Source organism: Parasteatoda tepidariorum, chromosome 9, assembly GCF_982258835.1.
Source record: "Parasteatoda tepidariorum strain Cologne lab strain chromosome 9, Ptep-v5.0, whole genome shotgun sequence".
Lineage (NCBI taxonomy): Eukaryota > Metazoa > Arthropoda > Arachnida > Araneae > Theridiidae > Parasteatoda > Parasteatoda tepidariorum.
The window spans coordinates 94,465,600-94,490,483 of NC_141763.1; the positions used below are offsets into that span (position 1 = coordinate 94,465,600).

Genomic DNA, 24,884 nt, shown 5'->3' on the forward strand with positions numbered 1-24,884 from the left:
ATTCCACATATCCAAACAATAAATACGTTCAAACTTCACGCAGAAACTGACATTGTTTGCTCTTCAAATAAAAACAGATAAAGAAACTGAGCGAAGGCGACGAGTTCCTTAAATAATTGGCGAACCACTTACGTTGTAATCGCCTCGTGCACCTTGATTAAAGAAGTCGTGAACTTTTGACGTAATCTTCTGTTCGCCCGAGTGCTTCGTTTCATGGATCGGTTCATTCCCAAAACTATGCTAAAAAACACGTGTAATAAATGAGGATTTGAATATCTGAGTTTTTTGCCTCAACCGCGACCTTAAAAAACAAAATAGATGTCTTCAATCATTTAAATCCTAACCTATTTCTTATTAATTTAAATCGTCTGCGCTAGTGAATTAATTATAAAAATATGCGCGTAATCTATGTTTTTTTAATTATATCGTTAGCTGAAGATTACGATAAAAAACTATTTTATTTCGGACGACGATAAAGGTTATAAACCTAATATTTGGTACCTATATTAGTATGCTAGATACCTATTACCACAATTAATTAAGCATCACTGGTGCAAGAATAGTTTGTTTTGCTTCTTAATTGCCCAGTTCCGAAACGGAATAGTGCCGATAAAAATTAAGACGTAATTTAATTTTTTAAAATGTCGGGTGTACAAAAATTTAGTTGATTTATTTCTAGTAATTAATCCATGTGTGATTGCTAATTATTTATTTTAGACTAGTAGATAATTACTTTTTTAAATCTCGTTATATTTCTTTTTTATGTTGCATTACGCGCCTGCTATATATATATTTAAGTTTGACTCTTTTTTTCTAAAGTTTCAGCATTTATAATTGCCGTCTGAACAAATAACGGTGGTCTCCCATTTTACCCCGATGATAACGTATCAATTTATGATTAGCATTTCGATTAATTACGTTACCTAACATAAGAAGTGACATTAAAAATCTCAACGTATCAATTTATGATTAGCATTTCGATTAATTACGTTACCTAACATAAGAAGTGACATTAAAAATCTCCATAACTACTTTATTCTGCGCATTTCGCTTTCAATAAGTACCCACCTTAATAGTTATAGTTACTTATTTTTATTTAAGGCAAAAACTTATTTTAAATAACAGTGTCAGGCGCAGAATTTTAATTAATCGAATGAAAATCAGATAAACGAAAGTACGTTTTTTGGTCAAGTTGAATATTTAAAATATATCCCTGAAACCAGGGCTCGAAAAAACTCAGAAATTTTACCCGTCCCCGAGGACGGCTTGTCCAACAATATACCCGTCCTCCTTTGAAACTAACTCGTAGCTTCTAAATAAATAAAAATAAAATTTTTCTCTTATTTATTACAAACATTTATATAAATTACACAATGAATTAGTAGTTACTAAGATTACATTATACAGTAATAAAAGAAACACTAGGTAACTAATAGTAACCTAGTATTTCTTTTATGAAATAATTTAAAAGACAAAGGTCAAGTTATATGGAATGTCAATTTATCCGAGGGTACTGCGTTTTTTAAATGAATCAAATATGACGTTTGCCAGTTCCACAATCAAGCCAATGATTTACAGAGGTTTCTGCATAGAAATCTGAAAGGGGTTTTCCATTTAGGTAGATGTTCATAATTGCGTTTACCGCTTCTTGTTTGAGATCAGTACGTAATGCATTTTTCTGTAAGTTCATTGCTGAAGTTCATTGCTAAGTTCATTGCTTAGTTCAACAGCTGCAGTACTCCCAGACGGAGAAAACATCAATTCAATTTCAGGGTCATTTTAGAAATGAGGCGCTAGACTCTTGTAAGATAACAAAAATTGAAAATGTATCACGAACATTAACGGGAAAATGGCCGTCCGCGCGGACGTCGGATTCGAGAAATTCGTTATCCTCGGGGAATTTTTAACCGCCGAGGACGGGCGGTTTTTCGAGCCCTGCCTGGAACTACTAACAGTGCATCTTAGTACGTTAAAGTATGACCATAAGATTAAAGATTAAAAGTTATTCAAATGTTCCGTTTCCCTTTTTCTGCATAATGCGCTTCACACATGAATTCTAACAATAATAAAGGGTATAAACAGCGATGTATAATTCCCGGGAAATATTAAAAAAAAAGAAGAAAGAAAACAGAGGTAGTTTCAATATTCTGATACGGATATAACCTGAATACAAGTTTCACATAAAAGAAAAAAAATATTTTAAGTGGTAAAATATAGATGAAATTAAACCTGATAAAGTTTGCGAACGTAAAAAAAAAAGTTGGAACGTAACACAGTTCTAAATTTAAATCTCTAACAAACAATGAAGTTTCATTTTGATTCGCAGTAAAATTTTTGAGTCAATCTACAGTTCCATTTAATGACAGGAATTAACATAAGTTTTTGAAAAAATTTTAATTTAATACCATAAAAAATTTTTTTTTTCCAAAAAAAAAGGAACAGAAATGATTTTTGTACCGATAAAACATTATTTATTTTATTTTTCGGTAATTTTTAAGAAATTATTTGGTTAAAATGGAAATGAAAAAAGAAAAACAAAATTTTTGAAAAATACTAGCATTGAATAAATTTTGAAAAGAATATGCGTAAAATTGCTCTGACCTGGTCGTTCAGGGATAATTTCTTTTTAAATTTTTACTTCATCTTTTAATTTTTCATATGAGTGTACTATCCATGTATTTCTCTATCAGTAAATCCTCCATGTTACACGTATTAATAATTAGAAAAATTCAGATTTTTTTTTAAATATCCATAAAAAATTTACTTCGCAAAAAACGATTTTTAAAATTTTTTTTACGTAGAGGACCAATTATCTTGGGGTTATACGCCCTGGTCTTTTAGGGATGTTTTTTTTTCTTCTTTTTACTACATCACGTGACTTTTCGTATGAGTGTACTATCCATGTATTTCAGTATGAGTTCATCATCCATGTTGCATGTATTAACTAGTTAGAAGAATTCAAATTTAGAAAAAATGTAATGAGTGATTTAGCCATATCAAATTCTGTTTTTTTTTTTTTTTAATTCATTACTTTATTCCCTTTAGCTCTGAATTTTTATTAAACATGCTTTTTATACATTTTTTTCTTTATTTTGTATTAATTTAAGTTAAAATAAATGAAAAATATTATATTTACCATTTTAATAATTTATGTTTATAAAATACAGCATGAAACCCATGAGTCTTTTTCTGTATTAAAGGCAAACAAAACTTTCAAACAAAAATTTTTCAAATTTGAGCTTATTTGGACCTTAGAGAAACAGTTATTTATCACTGAAATTTCTTTAATTTTCAAAATCGATTACTATTGAATTTTTTAATATGAATGAAAAAAAAATTCTCAAAATACTTTTTTTTTTCGATTTTATAGTGTAGTAAAAATATAATTCCGATAATCTAAAGGATTTTTTAGTAACTATTAGATTGTTTTTAATAATTAAACAATACCCAAAATATATTTTTGCTTGTAATTGGAGAGTCGAAAAAAATATATAAAAGGTACTCCGATCTACGTTAAAGTGTTAAAAAAAATAAAAAATTTCATTTGAGAAATTTAAAAACCGGAATCAAAAATTATATCCATTTTATTAAACAAACACGCATCTACAGCAATGTCCACAATGAAAGTGTTTAGGAAAACGTTTTCGAATCTTTATAAAACTTCACACCGTTTATTTTCCCTAACGTAATCAATACATCATTCACATCAATAACGAATAAGTTCCAATTTAACTAATTAAATCACTCACATGAAATAAACTAACGTTAAATTTGAAATGAAAGATATCATCGGCTTTTTAAAAGAAATTATTTCCTTGACAAATAATTCTCAACTTCCTATTAACCATTTGGGTCACTCAGTTAAACGAGTCATGATTTTAAAGGACATTTTCGCTTCAACTGGTCACTTTTTACTGCAAGCTATAATTATAAGCAAAAAGCGAAAGTTGTGTATTGTTTCTAAAAATCGCTGCGCCCTGCGGGACTATTTTTTTTATTTTTATATTTGTTCCCCGAAACGGTAAACAATACCGGATTATCGAATCTGAAAATAGATTAAATGGGGATATGTTGCGCTAAATAACGCAGTTGTGCAAACTAAAATGAAGGAATTATAATTGTGTATGGTTAAAATAGTGTATAAAATTAAAACTGTGTATAATAAATGTAAGGTATTGTTAAATTGTGATTTTAAAAAATTTGTTTAGGCTTTATACATTTTATGGAGAAAATTTAATGTTTATAAATTTCAATTCCTGTTTGTCTTAATTTTAATTTCACTCGTTTTTAAAGGTTTTTATGTTTGTTTTTTATGCCTTTAAGGACTGATTACGCATTTTTAAAATTTGTTTTGCATATTTTAAGATTTTTTAAACTTTTTTTTGCTTTTAAGGACTGATTACGTATTTTTAAAATTTGTTTTGCATATTTTAAGATTTTTTAACTTTTTTTTTTGCTTTTAGGGACTGATTACATATTTTTAAAATTTGTTTTGCATATTTTAAGATTTTTTAATGGTTTTTTTTTGCTTTCAAGGACTGATTACGTATTTTTAAAATTTGTTTCGCATATTTTAAGATTTTTAAAAAAAGTTTTTTTTATCTTATTTAAAAGAATATATTTTCATAACTTTTTTTTAAAATAATAAATAAGAGCTACTATATTCACCATACATTGTTAAAATGTTCACTCTAAAATGACGGCAAAATAATCAGCATTAGTCTGTTCATTCAACATAATACATATTTAAAGTAAGTCTATGGAGATTCCACCCTTCTGCTCGCTTTGCTCACCAACCCCCTCATGCACGCAATTTTTTTTTTTATTACTTAAAAGTCGATATTTTTCACACACAATTATGTAAAAAGTATTGCAATTTTATGCTACAACATTTTTAACATGTTAATTGTAACAAAATGTACGATTACTTGGATTTGAAAAAGCCAACTAACTGCATTTGAAAATTAACTATATTGTATTAACTGTACTTGAAAAAAAAGGTAAAACTAAAAAATCGAGAATGTGTGACACAATAAAAAATAGTAAATGAGAAATAATTTTACTTGTTAACAATCTATAACGGTAACTCTTTATTGTATAACGTTCAAGTTAATCGGGATGGCAACCAGGAAGCAGGCAATCCCAAAACTGTTGATTTTAAAGGTAAAGTCTACTTCTCTATTTACATCTGCCCGGTATTTACTACACTGTTCTTTGAGGTTAACGGCTATTGTCTGGTATACACTTGCTTAGTATTACCCAATTTTTATAATTTCTATCTTGTAATTTTTATTCTTTTTAATTAAGTGATTACAGATTCATTTTCTGCAATTTACATTAGTTGTCGTTTGGTATGCCAAAAAAAAAAAGGATTTATTCGCCTCATGTATTACCTACTACGATTATACTCCAATCCATCGTTAGAGAGGAAAATTTAATAAAAGTTCAATACTGTTGAAAAACCTAAATGCTAAGTTATATTTTTTATACATAATCCAACATTTAAATTTGTGTATTTTAATGTTTAATTTATATATTGTTTAAAAGTTGATATTAGAAATGCTTTACGAAATTTGCACGAAATGAATTTTAAAAAAAATTTCTTTGCGATTCACAATTGAGTAACAAGTGGGGCTTAGTGTTTAAAGCTGTTATATCTTTTGAATCTTTTCGAAATATTTAAGGTATTTTAGTTGTATTTGATCGTAATTTTTTGTTTTTAGCTAAGCAGTACTTCTCAAGCCTCTGGTAGTACTGACAGTAGTTCAGAATCCAAGCAGAACTTCATAGCCGTCACGCAACTTGAAGATGAGCAAGCCATCAGATCTGTCGAATTCCATCCTTCTGGAAAATTCTACGCTGTCGGTTCCAATACAAAAGCTCTCAGAATATGCGGATATCCCAACTGCAAGGACCTCAGGTAATTAATTCCACTTTTCAATCAAAATCTTCTTTCTTTTTCAAGCAATATTTATTATCTAGTATTATCATGCCATATAATAAGCATTGAGCATTGTTATTATGAGACCAAATCTTTCGTTTGAAGAGTTTAGAGTAAAAAAGTTCGAAGTGTCGTTTGTAGAGCTTAGTATCTGATAAGCAGTCAAAATGAGTAATGTGTAACAAAATTTGTTTAGAATTAATTTTTAATATTTTTTATATTATTTACAGTTATATAATAAGGTATTAGTAAATATTTACAACAAAAAAATTATATGTTGTACAAAAAGTCACAAAATTCTAAGAAATTATGTCATTATATACAGCATTGTTTTTTTAATTGAAATTAAAAAGCAGTCAAAATGTCTTCTTTGGGCAATCAATGTTTTCAGAGCTTAATGTCAGAAGGTTCTGAGTGACGTTTGTAGAGCTGAATGTCAGAAGGTTCTGAGTGACGTTTGTAGAGCTTAGTGAAAGAAGGTTCTGAATGACTCTTGTAGAGCTTAGTGTCAGAATGTTTTCAATTACGTTTGTAGAGCTTAGTGTCAGAAGGTTCTGAGCAACATTTGTAAAACTTAATGTAGGAAGGTTCGGAGGGACGTTTGTAGAGCTTAGTGAAAGAAGGTTCTGAGTGACGTTTGTAGAGCTTAGTGAAAGAAGGTTCTGAATGACTCTTGTAGAGCTTAGTGTCAGAATGTTTTCAATTACGTTTGTAGAGCTTAGTGTCAGAAGGTTCTGAGCAACATTTGTAAAACTTAATGTAGGAAGGTTCGGAGGGACGTTTGTAGAGCTTAGTGAAAGAAGGTTCTGAGTGACGTTTGTAGAGCTTAGTGAAAGAAGGTTCTGAATGACTCTTGTAGAGCTTAGTGTCAGAATGTTTTCAATTACGTTTGTAGAGCTTAGTGTCAGAAGGTTCTGAGCAACATTTGTAAAACTTAATGTAGGAAGGTTCGGAGGGACGTTTGTAGAGCTTAGTGAAAGAAGGTTCTGAGTGACGTTTGTAGAGCTTAGTGAAAGAAGGTTCTGAATGACTCTTGTAGAGCGTAGTGTCAGAATGTTTTCAATTACGTTTGTAGAGCTTAGTGTCAGAAGGTTCTGAGCAACATTTGTAAAACTTAATGTAGGAAGGTTCGGAGGGACGTTTGCAGAGCTTCGCGTCTGAAGGTTATGAACGACGTTCCTAGAGCTTTGTGTCAAAAGGTTGTGAGTGAGTTTGCAAAGCGTAGTGTCAGAAGATTCAAAGTGGCGTTTGTAGAAATTAATGTCAGGTGGTTCGGAGTGACGTTTGTTGACCATAGTGTCAGAAGGTTCTGAACGACGTTTCTAGAGATCAGATACAGAAAATTCTTAATGACGTTTGTGGAGCTCAGTGTCAAAAAGTTCTGAGTGATGTTTGTAAGGCCTAAAAGGTTCTAAGTAACGTTAGCGATCATAGTGTCATGTGCTCCTAGGTGGCGTTTTCTAATTAAAGTATTGAAGTTTCATTTTAATGAATTTGAGTAAATTAACTTAAAAATTTATACGATCACAATAGAAAATGAATAATATGCTTTGCCTTTGTTTCTTGCGAGATTCCAATTGGGGAAATCTACATGCTCATTAAACCCATTTAAGTTTCTTTTGTTATGACAAAGGCATTCTTGGCGTTTTAATTTTTTGCCAAAAGGAAGGTTTTCTAAATTTACTGTCCCGTAGTGGACTGATCGTTAAGACACGGTTCCCAGCAGATTACCGAAGTCAAGCATCACTGGCTGCGGTCAGTGTGCGGGTGGGTGACCACTTGGATCAGTCTGCGTAGGGACCGAGGGTGTGAGGTATTGGTCCTCGTTAAACTGTGCTACCGTAAAGGGCTCGACTTCGCGCGCAGGTCGCGCCCTACCGAAGCGGGGGTGCCATCCCCTCCGCAGAGGATCAAAATTGCGATGGCATGTCTTCGGATCATCCTCCAGGATGTTTCCCAGACCGTCGCCAATAGCCCATTGTGCAGCTCTAGTGCGACATAAATTAACAACAACAATCTAAATTTACTCTTCAACTGTTTATAATCAAATGTACTTAGATCATTCTTTCACTCCAAAAACAATCACAAACGATCACTTTTTGACTCCTCACCCACTGAGTTCTTTGGAATAAAAAACTATATCATCTATCAGTCATTGTCCAGTTCATTTCACTATATTAAATTTTAATGTACACTGCGCAAAAGAAAACAGACCATCCTAATTAACTTTTGATCTAATGATCGGATATTTACGTTCTAGGGCTCATTCTTAATCTTTCGAAGGGGAGACTTCAAATATGCTAATTAATTAGTGCAGACGATATTTTAAGTTACGAAATCAGGCGCAAGATCCTACTTTATGAATAAACAAAATCGAATTTCGAAAAAGTCATATTTTAAAAATTTAATTTCCCCAGGAACTATTCGACCGGTTTCGCTAAAAATATTTATTTTGCAATTTAAAATTCCATTTTTGGAAGCGATATAAAAATTTTATACTTTTCAATTCAAAATTTTTTCGACTATTATTAAATATGATAATAAAAAGTAATAAATATTAACTAGAAGTTTTCTTTTGCATGAAAATTATCTTTGGATAAAAGAATTTTATAATAGCGTGTAAAAAATGTTCAATTCACTTAAGAAGTTCTTGAAATATGATGAAATGCGCAAAAAGTAAAGTTAAATTAACATTAAGGGGGTCAAACTTTTGACCGTTCTCCTGACCAAACTATTGAGACCCTATTTCCCAGATTGCGGCTATCCCCCAGATTTTGAGGGTCAAAAATCCAAATCTGTCGAAAAAAAGGTATGTTTAATTAGAGAAAGTACGTTTTTGTGTCTGATTTCGTAACTTAAAAAATATCGTCAGCACTAATTATTTAGCAAATTTGAGGTCCCCCACACATCAAACCATTAAGATAGAGTCCTTGAACGTGGAGATCCTATCATTAGATCAAACGTTAGTTAGGGTGGCCCGTTTACTTTTCTGTGCACTGTACGAAGTATTAATGCAGAAATTACTACTTGAGAATTGATGTGCGTTAGTTAAACTATTGTGTTATAAAGTTGTTGTTTTACTTACAGGCTTTTAATTTTGTGTTATCACAAACCTTGTTTTATTTTTTATTGCAGAATCGACCATGAGCCTCGTGAGCCTAACATTTTGTACAAGCGACAAAAACAGCACAAAGGCTCTATCTATTGCATGGCATGGAATGCTACGGGTGACTTATTGGCCACAGGTTCAAATGACAAAACCGTTAAACTTATGAGGTTCAACTCATCTACCTGTCAACTGGAGGGTGTGTATTTCACTCTTTAGAAAACATCATAAAATATTTTTTATATGTTTACATAGCAAGGTATTTAATAGGAAAAAATATCGTAGCAATAGTTTACACACGAACGTTCATTAAAGTATGAACCAGATGCAATGATTCAACTTGCATTTATTGCAGTATAAATAGAAAATGGCTTTATTTTTCATGAATTCTGTTTTTTATGTACTTGAAAATTTTAATATTTATGTTAAGATTTACATCCTGCTTTACGTTATCTATCTATCCATCCATCCATACATCCATCTATCTATCTATCAATCAATTAATCAACAAAATAAAAATGAGAAAAATTCACAAAAAGTAATTTAAATGGGAAATTAATTTTTCAACAAATTAGAATATCTCTTCAAAAAAAAACTCGATGTCAACATCCATGGCCCCTTCAAAACGTTCAATTTCAATTTCGCAGCTTCATTTTTCTGGATTCCAAAACGGATTGAATGGTATTTTTACACCGTACAATGGAAACAATAGCATTCTGCATGAAAAATGTCCAATAGATGAAGTAATTGTTTGAAGTATTTGCTTTCCCTTCTTGGCTTAAGAGTCGTCTGTCACGTAGTTTTCAATACCATGGAATAATATCACTTTCTTATTATTTTTGAAGAACTTGTTTGAATAGAGTAGATACAAGATTTAGTTCAGTGATTTGGCGTAACAGCCTGTATTGCAGCTATTGGATCTACTAAAATTACGGCTTTTGTAAAGAAATTGGTGTTTTTTTTTTAGACTTTTGTACGTGCCAATAATATGATAGTATGTATATAAGCGTCGAAATTAGGCAAGTCTTTTTCCACGAAATTTGTAAACAGTTTGCTTTATACCCCAGCTTCAGGTCTTAACTAGGATCTTAGAGCTATCAGTATAAATTCTATTCTGTTTGGGTTTTCATTCAGTACACATAGGGAACTGATTCTTAGAATTGGATCTAAAGCACCTTTCTTGCTTAAATCACCTGTTTCCAGATAGTTTTCAATGTCCATAAAGTCAAGCTGTATTTTAAGTTTCTCCGTTTGCGTCCATAATGTACGTTTCACCTAAATAGCTGGAAAAAGATTTCCAATTTGATGTACAGTGTTATTGAATTGTAATTTTTTTTCCGTGGTAGGGGAGAGTGGGGTTAATTGTAACAGGGTACGATTTTAACAGAGCAAAAATTTCGAGTGTCGGGTTCCAAATTTGGTTCCTAATTGGCGCACAAGGTGTATTTAATAAATCTACGTGTACACCCCTGCTGGCAACCATTTTTATATACTTTTGAAAGAGTTACATTGCATAAGATATTTTCACGCTAAGTAAGTATTTTTTTTTTTTGGTATTGGAATATTATATTGTAACAAAGTAATTTTGTTTAAACAAATAAAAATTATTAACCGAATATATAAGTAGACACCTTAATTAATATTTCAAAAATAATATTAGTTTTGTTAAATAACTAGCATTGTTTTTAACAAATGAAGCTGAACTGGCGTCTTGGGGACGATTGTAACAATAAGTAAAGGGACGATTGTAACAGCTGAAAATAAAATTCATAATTTTAATTGCAATTGTTTAACCCCTTAGGTCCCATTTCTAACGTTTACAAACCATTACTCTTTAAGAACCACCAATAATTTCCTATATCATTTATATTATGTTGCATGTGCATTATTTTATTTGTCACCTTTCACAGCATAAATTAAAATTTTTAACCCCTTAATGTTAAAAGTTTAACCTTTTAGGTCTCTGCTCATTATTATTTTTACTCCTAAAATATCACTACTATTTTTATCAATAAAAAATATATCACAACTATTATAATATGTATAGTTAACTATGTTTTAGTTGAATTTATGAACTGTTACAATTGACCCGGTAAGTGGGGACAATTTTAACAAATGCACGACTATCAAAAATTGTTAATAACTAATATAATAACATTTAAAATAAGGTTTTTTTTCTAGGATAGACTATTTTACTTGTCTGTCAATTAATACTAATAATATATTGGATTTTTTGTTAGTTAAAAATAGTTGGGTAAGAAATTATACAATTGACCCCACTCTCCCCTACGTACGTTTTCTATGCGCTTTCAGAAATTGAAGATTCTATGCGTCATGGTATCTGCGCAGTGACTTTAAGAGCGATGTCCGTTGTCTTAAGTACATTTTTTTAACTTGTCCAAATTACACCAAAGCTCACCTATAACAGGTTTCATTTCTTTTTTGTTTTTAATGTATGGTTTTTTTAAATTTAGATATCGCTCATCCTTTGACGATGCACGGGGGAACTGTTCGAGACATGTGCTTCATGGAGGACATCAGCAACAGATCGAACATTCTGATTAGTGGTGGATCTGGTGATAATAAGATCTACATCACTGATTGTGAAACAGCCATGCCATTCCAATCTCTTACTGGTCATACGGGTAAGTAACAGAAATATTTTAACCCCATAAACACGACCCCTATAGACAACTGCAAGACGGTTGGGACGCAACAGTTATTTTGTCATGACTGGAGTCCTCGATTTTACTTGACAACTGGCTTCGAATATGTCTCTGGTTTCTTGCACTGGACCATAATCAAGATATCTTTCATTGTTCATAATTGCCCTGATAAACATTTTCACTTTACTGAATATAGTCAGTCATGGAGAAAAATGTGAAATTCGTGACAATGAAGCCGTTTCAAAGATAAAGAACCCGTCTTAATTCACTTTATGTTGTTGTAGTGGGCCATTAGGGCAAGGGATGCGATTGTTCTTGTTTTCCAGTGGTGCCATCTATGGAGAAGAATTCGACTTCTGTCACACTCGTTTATAGGCCGGACCCATTCATTCATCCACAGATCGTAATTTTGACCTGAACCAAAGAACGATCCATCTCCAATTCAGTACCCTGAGAGGTATAATTTGTTATGGGAGCATAGAGAACTTTGTGACCCGACAGTTTTAACGTGCACCAGTCACCCTTTCCTACACAGGAAAACGAATTCCCATTCTCACGAACACGAACCCAGCGTCCTGCCAACCAGACTATCCTGCCCAATTCTCTTTACAGGAATTAATGATCAAAACTGGATATCTTTCATTAAAAACTACGCACTTACATGCCAAATTTATGAGAATAATGGTTTCTACGATTCATATCGCATCGTTGCTTTGGTTTATTCAGTATCAAATGTGAGAATTTAATGCACAAAGTTTACAATGTATTTAAAGTTTGTTTTGAAGGAAAAAAAAAGCATTTAATTAATAATAATGATGCTTTTCTTCCTTTCCCAGGACAAATATTGTCTCTCTACACATGGGGTGGGGTGATGTTTGTGAGCAGCTCTCAGGACAGGACAATCCGGTTTTGGGACATGAGAACAAGAGGATGCGTTCACATGGTTAACACTCGGCCACTAAGTGGAACTGGGCCTGGTAAGTTTTTCATGACTTTAGATGGAGATACCTGCAAGTGACGTAGTGTACAAGGATATTCAAAATTAAGCTCAATGTCTGAAAGTTTAAGTTATATATCAGGTTCACATAAGTTTGTGTCTAATTCTAAAATAGATGCATTGCTCAAAAATTAAAAAAATAATAATATTTTTCAACGAAATGGTCTTTTCATTTGTAATTTCGGGTCAGTAGTTCAATAAAAAATTATCTTTAGCAATAGGTTTTTAGAATTAACTGAGAATAACTTAAAATTGGGCAAAAACCTTTGTATAATTTCTAGTGATCAATTCAAAGCCCCTATGCATAATACGCTTATAGGTTAGCAATTGTCATTACTATTGGAGTTTGTTGCGACAACCAAACCATTTTATAGCATCTCAGGATAAATTTAGGATGGACGAAAATCTTCATAATTATTGGTCATATTGTCTAGCGGTCTATTTAAAGCCCAATACATAATACGCTTATAGGGAGGCCTTTATTAATGAAACTAGAGGCATTGGTGTGACAACCAGCCCATTTTTTAGTATCTCAGATTAACTTTCGGTTGGGCAAAAATCTTCATAATTATTGGTCACATTGTCTAGTGGTTTGTTCAAAGCCCAATGCCTAATAAGCTTATAGGTATGAGCATTTTCATAAATATTCAGGGCCAGATTATCCATTAGGCTAGACTAGGCCATGGCCTGGGGCCCCCAATGATGAGGGGCCCCCTTGAAATGGATTTTTTGAGAATAAATTTTAAAAAATTAAGAAAAACAATGATTTTTCAAAATGTTATAATTATTTTTTAGTTCTAATTTAATAAAATAATGTAAAATTTAATTTATTATTTATTTTTATTTTAAATATGCTTTCTTAAATGAAAAGATATATAAATACTTTTATATTTGAATAAATAAGAAATATACGAGAAAAAAATTTAATCTAAGGGCCCCAAAAATTTGAATGGCCTAGGGTCCCTCGTACGCTAAATCCGACCCTGTAAATATTGAAGTCATTGGTGTGTTAACCAATCCAGTTTTTAGTTGTTTCAGGATAACGTTTAGATTGAGCAAAAACTTCAGTAATTATTAGTATTATTGTATAGTGATACTATATTCTAAGCATAATACATAATAAGCTTATAGGTTAGCCTTTCTCATTACTATAGGGATCATTAGTGTGACAACCAACACATTTTTTAGTATTAAAAAAAAATTAATTAGGTATTTTTGATTTCATGTAGGTAGCGCAGCCGCTGCTGTCTCAGTGGATCCTTCTGGTCGCCTCCTGGTGTCCGGACACGAAGATTCCAGTTGTATGTTGTACGACATGAAGGGAAACCGACCTCTTCAGACATTCAAGCCACACGGTGCTGATGTCAGGACAGCCAGACTCTCTCCTAAAGCATTCTATTTACTGACAGGATCGTATGATTCTAAAGTCATGCTCACCGATTTACAAGGTAAATGTTCGTGTAGTTCAACATATGTTAGTAAGTGTTAAAAACGTTTAAAGCAATTGCAGATCCTACCGGCTGTGAAATGCATTCTGTAATATGCTATAGGAATGTTATGTAACCTGACATTCTTCATCGTCTTCTAGAGATTCAAAGTTAAAGGTTAAATGTGAATAAGTAGGTTTGCTGATTCGATGATGTTACTACACGTGTTCGTGATGAAGCATGAGGCTTCTGTTGTCAATGATGGTTTATTTTTTGAAAAAATGGAACATTCAGGAAAACAGATGGTTAACAACACTTCGTGATGAGTTTCCACAAATTTTCAATTTCTAAAAATCGATGATAAAAACGGTGTATGGCCGTCTCCGCTAGAGGCCTCTTTCTGTGGAGGGAGAATAGATGAATTGGTATACAATAATGACAATTATCTGTACAATTGTGGTAACTACCAAGATAGCACCATAACCAAATTGCAACAAAATGCGACAGTCATGGAGATTCATTTGCGAAGTCACGTGGGTTTTTGAAGGGTTACTATGTTCGCCTTTGGAAACGTCACCCGGATGTCAGCACAAGATCGCAATGAGACACATAACTGTCACAATGACGTCGCAGTGAGATAAAATATAACATATTCACGTCTCAGTTTAATCACACGGTGACCCTAATGTGACATCACAATTTCGTCACATCGTAACTCTGTTGAGACGTGAATATGTCATATGTCACATCTTCGTCTCACGTTGACCCTGTTGAGACGGGAATATTGTCACATCTTCGTCACACGGTGACTCTGATGAGACAGGAATATTGTCACATCTTCGTCACACGGTGACCCTGTTGAGACGGGAATATTGTCACATCTTCGTCACACGGTGACCCTGTTGAGACGGGAATATTGTCACAGTTTCGTCACACTGTGACCCTGTTGAGACGGGAATATTGTCACATCTTCGTCACACGTTGACCCTGTTGAGACGGGAATATTGTCACATCTTCGTCACACGTTGACCCTGTTAAGACGGGAATATTGTCACATCTTCGTCACACGTTGACCCTGTTGAGACGGGAATATTGTCACATCTTTGTCACACGTTGACCCTGTTGAGACGGGAATATTGTCACATCTTCGTCACACGTTGACCCTGTTAAGACGGGAATATTGTCACATCTTCGTCACACGTTGACCCTGCTGAGACGGGAATATTGTCGCATCTTCGTCACACGGTGACCCTGTTGAGACGGGAATATTGTCACATCTTCGTCACACGGTGACCCTGTTGAGACGGGAATATTGTCACATCTTCGTCACACGGTGACCCTGTTGAGACGGGAATATTGTCACAGTTTCGTCACACTGTGACTCTGATGAAACGTGAATCTGTCGCATTTTCAACGTTGCTGCGACAATTAAATGTCCCATTGTGGTTTCATGTTGACGTCTGAGTGTCGTCAAAATACGACGTTATCAATGGCGGACAAAGTAACCTTCAAAAACCTACTCTTCAACATTGCAGAGGTCACATGTCACTTCATAAATGAGTCACCGTGACTGTCACATTTTTGAAGCAATGTAGTGGGGGACAATATTTTGGTCGATTACCGAATATTGCTTACCAATAGTGATTCAATTCAAACCTTTATTTAGTTCATGTATTTATACCGTTCTTATTAAAAATATAAAAATAAAAAGTTTTTTTTTTTGAAGAATAATAATAAAAAAATTACTGCATATACATTTTTAAAGAAAAAAAACTGAATGCGAAGGAGCTTGTAATTTGTCTTGGAAGAAATCATTTTAAGAGCATAGATAAATTTTAAAAAAGTGGACACCTAACCCTGTAATTTTAATTCCATTCCCAACTAAAACGTTTTATCATCCAGTATAATTTAAATTATTAAGTTACTGTAAAAAAATAGTCTACGAACTGCTCTTTCATGTAAATATAAATTTGTTTAGAAAAAAGCTTTTTTTAGTAAGTTTTTTTTCTGAATTTTTTTTCTACTTATTGTCCGACTACGGCTCGAATCTAGTGGTAAAGGGATTGCAATTTTCAATGCAATATTCCATCGTAACAGAGACGAAAGGGAGTTAAAAACGTAACAAAATTTTAATACTTATTAATTATAGTATTAACTAACTCAATCCTTTCATGTGTGCTCTTTTTTTCTAGGTGATCTGACACAGCCTTTGGCAACAGTGAAAGTGGCAGAGCATGCAGACAAAGTAATCCAAACAAGATGGCACCCACAAGAATTTACATTCCTCTCCACCAGCGCTGACAAAACAGCTACTCTTTGGGCACTCCCTTCAACATAGTCATTCCTCTCAACTTTCTTTAATCACCTCAAATGTTTACATGCACTTGCTATCATGATTATGGTCTTTTGTAAACAGGATAGGCGTCTCAAGATAACGTGATTTCTCCATTCTCCACACTTTTCCCCTCTTCGTTTCCATGGCTTCATGCCTCCAGCGAATTTCGCTTTTCTTCTCATAGCAGTACGTTTCGGAACAAAAATTGGAAAATTGGGAAATACTTATGTGGGGGGGAAAGCAAGATTCGACGAAACTATGGCAATGGAGAGGGGAAAAGTATGGAGAGTGAGAAAACTCTATAACGAGTCGTCTTTTCTATTTATAAAGAATATAACTAGGCAGCAATTCAAAACATGACCCTCTTACGCTTTAGCAAGTAGTCAACTGGGTTAATTTAAAAAGTAGCCACTTCATAGCCAGGTTAATGCTACCTGAAGCACACATGCTTGGTTACAGTTCCTCTGATTTTTCTCAGAGACAAAAATCTTAGACCAACATTGTAGCCGCTCCATCTGTTGACGTACTTAGTTATTAATTGGAATTTTGGTGATAATAGTTACACAGTTTCCTGAACTGAGCGCAGCAAACCGCAGTTATTTGCACCCTTCCGTTTTTCATAAATTAATTTTTCAAACTGTCCGTCATTTTTGGGGTTAATTGCTTAAATATTTGAAATCAAAATATTAGTGGCATATAGAATTTTTTTTTTTTTTGAAACTTTTTACTGATGTTCTCTTAGAAATGATTCCTAAAGCATGCCACTTTTATTTTCTTATTCTTAATTCATTTTAAGATCTTATGTCTGTGCATCCCTCCAAATGGTCATGTTTCGAATTGCAACCCAGTTATTCGAAACCATAATTCGATTAGAAAATGACCCCATAACTTCATGCATTTTATTTGTCATTGATTATCATCTTCAGCAATTTTTAACAAATTATTTAGTACAATAAATAAATTTAAAATATATCTTCAATATAAACTTTTTATGATTTAAAAAGAAAGGTAATTTATTAACACATTTGTCTCTCTATTTTTTTTAAAACTTAAATAATGAGTTTCTATTTTTTATAAACTGCTTACAAACAGTGTTTTGAATATTTTACTATTGTTAAAGATTATGGAATTTATATGCTTACCAAATTCAATGAGTAATTTTGAGAGTAATGCTTTTGTTTTTCAATATATATATATATATATATATATATATATATATATATATATATATATATATATATATATATATATATATATATATATTAAAAAACAAAACATCATGCAAATAGAATAATTATGTATAATGCCGGAAAATGTAAAGGTTCTCATCAGGACATTACGACAGCTAAATTGATATTTCAAAATAAAGAATAATTATCCTAAGATAAAAACCACTCTTTATAATATGTCTTTGCCTCTAAGAAATTTTAAAAAAATGTAATTGTAAATGAGTTTAAGATGAAAGAAGAAAAGCAGAAAACAAACTTACCTATATGAAGTAAAATAAAATGAACATGTGTTAAGATTTGATATACTAATTAATTCGATATAACAATTAATAAAAATTGTTATGAAGAATAAATATAATGAATGTGCTTTGTGAAAATTGGTAAAAAACATATAAATCATGATATAAATATAAAAACCTTAAAATGTCGATTTTTAGGTATCGTAAATTAGCAATGAAAAAAAAATGTCTTGTGAATTCTGTGCTTGTTATGGACATTTTTCATCACCGTATAAGCTGTAAACTGTTCAATTAGAGATTTCATGAATTTTCAGGCTTCGATATTTTTCGTATTTTTGTTGTAAAAAAAAAGCACTATATAACTTAAAAACTAGACACCTACCATAGAATTGTTTTGTAAATGTATACTGATGATTATGTAGTATTTATGTGATATTTTGATCACATCATATAGCTTATGTGATAATATTTTTAATAAAACTTTACCTTTTAAAAATTGTTATTATATTTTCATTAATTTAATTGGATTAATAAATGTTTGATCATGTATCACAAATGTGCTGCTTGTTTGTCATTATTTATTTGTTTGTTATGATTTATTTGTTTGATTTTTGCCTATTTATTTTATTTTGTTTATTTTTTACGTTTTTAGAAGCCGTTAATACAATTCATCAAATTTTCCCATAGTGAACTGATCACGAGACACGGTTATCTGTGTATCGTATGGTCACTGACTTCGGTCAGTGAGCAAGTGGGGGACCACTTTTATCGGTGCCATCAAAGGGATCGAGAGCTTACAGTATTGGTCCTTGATAAACTGATCAGCCAATAAAATGCTCGGGCTACCAAAGCGTGGGAGCCATCCTCTCTGCAGGGGATTAATTGTGATGGCATGTCTGGGATTATTATTAGGGGAGTTTCCCTGGCCGTCGGCCAATGGCTCACTGATGTGCAGCTCTAGTACAACGTAAACAAAGTACTACTGATATTAAAATAGAGATTCCTCACCTTTTTGAATTTTGTACTAACATTAATTTAATTATATAATTTATACTAGATTTTTCATTTGTTTCTTAGAACCGCAACGTTGATTTAGGGCGTTACCCAAATATTTTTTGCTTTTCAAAAAAATACCAAATTCAAGGTAGGGTGCTGGGCCCATGTCCAAGAGATCGTGGGTTCGATCCTCGCCGGCCGAACACTCCCCGTGTAGTAAATGGTGACTGATGTACGTTAAATCTGTCGAGTCTCAAAGTCCTCCATGTTCCCATAACAAATCAGTACCTCTGGGGGTACTGATCCAGGAGTTTCCTTGTCTTTTGGATTGGGTTCAAAATTACAAGGCTACGGAGTTGAACATTAGTAGTCGTAAACCCATGAAATTGGGTCGGCTGTTCAACGACGGTTATAAAAAAAATAAAAACTATAAAAGGCCTATTTCAAGATTTTGAGCCGTGTGGCTCAGAAGAAAGAGTACTCGCCTTTCAATGTGTCCCGAGTTCGAATTCCAGCGATGGCTGGTTGATACGAATTCCACACCCAGCTCGCACCGACCACAGTACTTATACAAAAATTCTCAGTGGTTGACGATGGATCATGGTTTTAAGTCACCTTGTCATCTGGCAAATCTTAGAGGTTTTCGTGGTTTTTATCTCCTTGTAACGCAAATGCGGGTTAGCTCCATTAAAAAGTCCTCCATGAAAGGACATTTCTTCCATTACTTGATCCAGGAGTACCTTTGCCCTCTGGATTGAGTTCAAAATTACAAGGCTATAGAGTTGAACATTGGTAGTCGTAAATTCAAAAATGGGTCACTTGTTTAACGACGGTTATGTAACAAAATATTCCAATATGTTCCTTCGGACAAAACCATCAGAACTTTTTTTAGTTTAAAAAAATACACCTGAACTTGGTATAAGCATCCTGAATTATCGATGTTCAAGTTTGACTGCACTTTTTAAAGTATGTATAAATGCTTGATTCGGTTTTAAATTGAAACAACCTATTAATTTGCACTGTTTTTTGGAACTTTTTAACTCTAAGCATTTCAGAGATACGTGATTTCCCCACTCTCCACGCTTTTTCCCTCTCAGTTACCATAGTATCTGCTAATCTTGCTTTTCCTCCGCGCTAGTACATTCCCATTGTTTTCTGAAACCGTACTGCCGCGGAGGACAAGCGAGATTTTCCTTAACCATTGTAACAGAGAGGAAGAATGAGAAAACTGAGCCAGAAGCACAGAAATGCCTATTTTATTTACAACGATAGTAGACACATTATACTCCCGTGCAAGTTTAAAAAAAAGAGGCCCTTTGCAGTATAGGATTCAAGTAATCATCTGTGACTACATATACTTCCGTTTTATTTCGTTAACAAATTATACAATTATGCTTTTACAACAATATAAAAGTTCTTAAAAGTTAAACACATCAGACCGAAATGTAATTCGTGCTATCCTTTATGAAGTATATTAATGAACAAATTTCAAAAAAAGTGATAGTTTCGTAGTCTTACTGGAATCTTAGACTTGTCGACATATTTTGATAATTAAGAACTTATGTTCTTGAAAAAGAAGCAACTATGTGACATAGCAAGAGCATTGGATTTGATTGGCTCACTAAAAATGGCGCGTTTTACGCTGACATGCTCTTAACAAATCAAATGCGAGGTAAAGAATTTTTACCTTAGTTTCATTGTAGAAGAAAATCGTCAGCAAGAAACAATATTTATTATTCTTTCATCGGTTTATTTAAATGCGAATTCATTACTAGGATAGATAAAGCTGCAGGACTGCGAATTTAACTGTGGGACCAAATTTTAATTAAAGATAATTAACCATGAAACGATGAAAAAAAAAATATTTTCTTTAATTTTATTAGCGTCGTTGAACTGCCGAATTTTTGAGTTTACGACTGCAAATGTTCACCTCCATAGCCTTGTAATTTTGAACTCAATCCAAAGGTCAAGGAAACTCCTGGATATTGTGAGAAATTTGTCTTCGCAGAGGACTTTTTGATGCAACTATCCCCCGTTTGAGTTACATAGTGAGGAAAACCTCCGACGGTTAACCTGACGACAAAGGGACTATAACCCATGATCCGTCTATCAAAGAGGATATTTGACGTCAGTGGTGTTGGTGCAAGCCGTGTTCAGAATTCGTGTCGATCACACATAGTTTGGGTTCGAATCTGAGTCACCTCATTGGGAGGTGATCCCCTGAGCCACCACGGATCTCATTCCTCTAGTTCCATTCCCTTTGAGTTTACGGCTACCAAAGTTCAACTTCGCAGCATTATAATTTTGAACACAATCCAGAGGACAAGGGAACTCCTGGATCAAGTATTATTAGAAATTTGCCTTATAGATGAAAATAAACACTCATTCGCCTCACATGGAGAGAAACACTATGAAAACCTCCCACGGTTAGCCAGATGACAAGGGAACTCCAACTTATGATCCGTCTACCACTCTAGGATATTTTTATGCTAGCACTATGATCAGTGCAAAATTCGAATTCTAGCCATTGCTGGGATTTGAACCTGGGTATCTCATAATTATTTTCTTAATAAAATAGTATTTCATTGATGCACACATTTACAATTATCTTTATATACTTTATTCATTAAAAGTCGTGATTCCACCGAGAGAAGTTGGATCATTTAGGGTTCCATAGCTGGAAAAAAAATTGGAACCTGCGCACTATATTAAATTAATGATATTAATTAACTAATGCGCAATATTTTTAAGAACTTATAGTTGCTAAGCAATGAAACTATAAACTAATCAAATTTTGTATGTTTCACGTCAAGTTATTTAGATAATGATCTTCTATTTTTATCATTAGACCTTCTTACTCATTTTCGTATTTTCCTAATGTTTTCATTAAAAATAAATAAATAAAAAGTGCATCACGGAACGAAGAGATAGACAGGAAGGGGTTTATAAACATTTCATTTGACTATTTATTTCGCAAACAATGAATGTTTGGACAGGAATTAGACCTGAAAAATAAAATTTTCAGTTAGTAGCCAGTGGCCGGTAGACTCTATTAACTTAGATGCCACTTTTTCCTCAAACCTAACGAGTCGATGCCCGATATCAATAACTCCTTTTCATCTAATAGACGCTTATTTTTTGCTTGGATTAAATTAATATTTTAAAAAAGAAAACATTTCATATCAGAAATAATCAGCGTCTGTAAAACGTTTATTTAACGATAAAAATAATATAAATATGAGACAAAAGTTACTTAAACATTCTAACTTTTAAAGAACTTTATTTCAATATGTTTCGGGGGGGGGGGTTGCAATACATTTAATGAACATATGTTTCCGTGAATAACCGAAGTCAAAAGAATGTCGACTGGTGAATGTCAACAATCACATTGTCGTTTTGGTGAATGCCCGAAATGTTTTTTATATCTGATTGATATTAATTTATTCGTTGATATTATTATATTTATTCGATATTTAATATCTATTGAGGATATATTAGGAGAAACATCAGTTTTCGGAGTAGAGGGCAAATGTATATCGGACAGTGGCACTGAACCTTAAAAAAACACACCAGTGTAGGGTATACCGGGCAAATGTATATAGGGCAGATGCACTTAACTAAACCTAGTACATACTTCTGACATTTACCAAAGCGACTATGTGATTGTCAACAGTCACAGGTGGAAGTCAACAGCCACCGATTTCGATCATTCGCAGTAACATATGCATTCCAATTTTGAAATATGTGAATTGTTAACGATTTGATAGACAATTGATCCACATTGATTGATGGAAAATTTAAAATGGACACATTGGGCAGCTTAATGAAAATTTTGTTCTACAGAGTATCTTTCTTCATTGATGCATGTACTACAGTCGGCTATTAAAAACGGACCTCCGTGAATAACTTTTGATCTAAGGATCGGATCTTTACTCTCTATGTCTGTGTTTCCCAAACTTATGACTTTTGTGTACCCTTCCTAAATTTTTCGTAACGCTGTGTAGGACTAATACAAAATGAATGTATTTTTTACTGTAAAAAAAATTGCCCAAAAGTTAAAAATCACAACTGGATGTTGATACCCCTAATTATTAACTGTTAACTCTGCAAAAAATAGCCAATAGAAAAATACTTAATAGTAAATTTTCATGGCTACCTTTGTTTTAAAATAAAATTTTATGAAATTTTTGTTTGTTCCAAGATATTTCGCATAAGAACGCGTACCCCCGCTAAACTGTTCCTGTACCCCTTGGGGTACGCGTACTACACTTTGGGAAACATAGCTCTAGGTCTCAAACATAATAGGGTAACCTTAAATATGCTACTTAAATAGTGCAGAAGATAGGGGATAGTGGGGGGAGGGCAATACATTTAATGTACATATGTTTCCTTCCGTGAATGACAGAAATCAAATCTTTTTTACAACGGATTCGGATTTCTGACACCCAAAATTTAAGGGACAGCCGCAATCTGGGAAATATGGATCCTATAGTTTGGTTAGGAGAGCAATCCAAAGTTTGGACCCCTTAATGTTAATTTTACTTTTTGCTTATTTAGTCATATCTCGAGAGCTTTTTAAGCGAATTTAAAAAATTTTGCATACAATCATGAATTCGTCCAATTCGTTTGTTTTGACTATTATTATATGTAATAATAATCCAAAAAAATCTGAATTGTAAGGTATGAAATTTTTCAGATCACTTTAAAGTATGAGTTTTTTCATGGCAAAATTTGAACGAAATCGGCTGAATAGTACCTGAGAGTTCCAGTTTTAACTATGCGACTTTTTTAAAATTAAAATAGTTGTGTGATTTCGTAACTTAAAATATCGACTGCACTAATTAATTAGCATATTTAATGTTAGATTGAATTCTAAAACGTAAAGACCCGATCATGTTACAGGGAGGCTCGTTTTTTTTTTTGCGCGCTGTACTCTTATTATTAAACAATTTTCAAAAGAAAAAAAAACGATGGGAAAATGTGACAGTGGTTATTTAATTTAAGTCGCCACGTTTTTTGTTGACTCGCCACTCGGCTGTTAAAATAATGATTCTATGGGTCATTAATTCCGTATTCACGAAACATGCATGAATGAAAGAAAGATTTTAGGCATATTTATTACCTATGCTTTTACATGTGCAATGATTTTAGATTGAATGTCCTTGAAAACATGTATAGCAACATGTATGAAAACAGAGCAACATGTGGATAATCATGGTAACCAAACTAGGAGACCCTGCAAATTATTATTTTTGATGCTACAATAGGCATTACATATTTCCTAAATTTCTTTAATTTATTCTTGGTTAATCATTCTTAAATTAATTTTAATTAAATTAAACCAATTATTTAATTTTTATTACGCTATTTAATTCTTATTATAATTATAATTGAATAAAATATTTAATATCAATTTATAAAAATTTATATCAAATATTTTATTCTTTTCTTAACATTCAATGCAACGGCTAAATTTTTATTTCACTTCAAATATAAAACTCATTAATTCACTGTCGCGTCTAAATGGAAAACAAAATCTAGTTACTTTATTTCTATCCACAAAAATATTTCAGTTATATGGTTATACTAATTCTCCCAATCTTTTTTGGCGATTAATTTTGGCCAAACTAATTTTCATATTTAATACTGATTACGGGGTGTTGGCTTCATTTTTTGATATGTTGCCTTTCAATTAATTGCCAACCATGAATCTCTTCCCCTGCTCCTGACTGTCCGTTGGGAACAATTCACTTTACTTTTAATTCTTGGCGTAAAGACTGGGGACTTGTAAAATTCGTTTTTCTTAAGACAATTCAATGGGAAAAAAATAACATTTTTATGTCTATTTATTATTTTTAACGTGTAACTTAATAATATCCGAAACATTTTTATTTGTATGGTTTAAAAAATATTTAGTTAATTTTAAAATGCGACATCAAGCAAATTTC

The 24,884-nt window shown here is 32.7% G+C and overlaps 1 protein-coding gene across 4 annotated transcripts in view; it reads left to right on the top strand.

Moving 5' to 3' along the window:
* LOC107448809 (WD repeat-containing protein 47) overlaps window positions 1–17,706 on the top strand; it is a 78,009-nt gene extending 60,303 nt beyond the window's left edge. For 3 of the 4 annotated variants that reach the window (XM_043047811.3, XM_043047813.3, XM_043047810.3), the window contains exons 2-7: window positions 5,724–5,920; window positions 9,077–9,246; window positions 11,522–11,692; window positions 12,550–12,690; window positions 13,940–14,158; window positions 16,330–16,615. In XM_043047811.3, coding sequence (XP_042903745.1) covers window positions 5,724–5,920; window positions 9,077–9,246; window positions 11,522–11,692; window positions 12,550–12,690; window positions 13,940–14,158; window positions 16,330–16,475 — 1,044 coding nt within the window. In that variant the 3' untranslated portion in view covers window positions 16,476–16,615. Of the gene's footprint in view, window positions 1–5,723; window positions 5,921–9,076; window positions 9,247–11,521; window positions 11,693–12,549; window positions 12,691–13,939; window positions 14,159–16,329 lie in introns of all 4 variants that reach the window. The other variant, XM_043047812.3, reaches the window with a different exon arrangement.
* The last annotated feature ends 7,178 nt before the right edge of the window (window positions 17,707–24,884 follow it).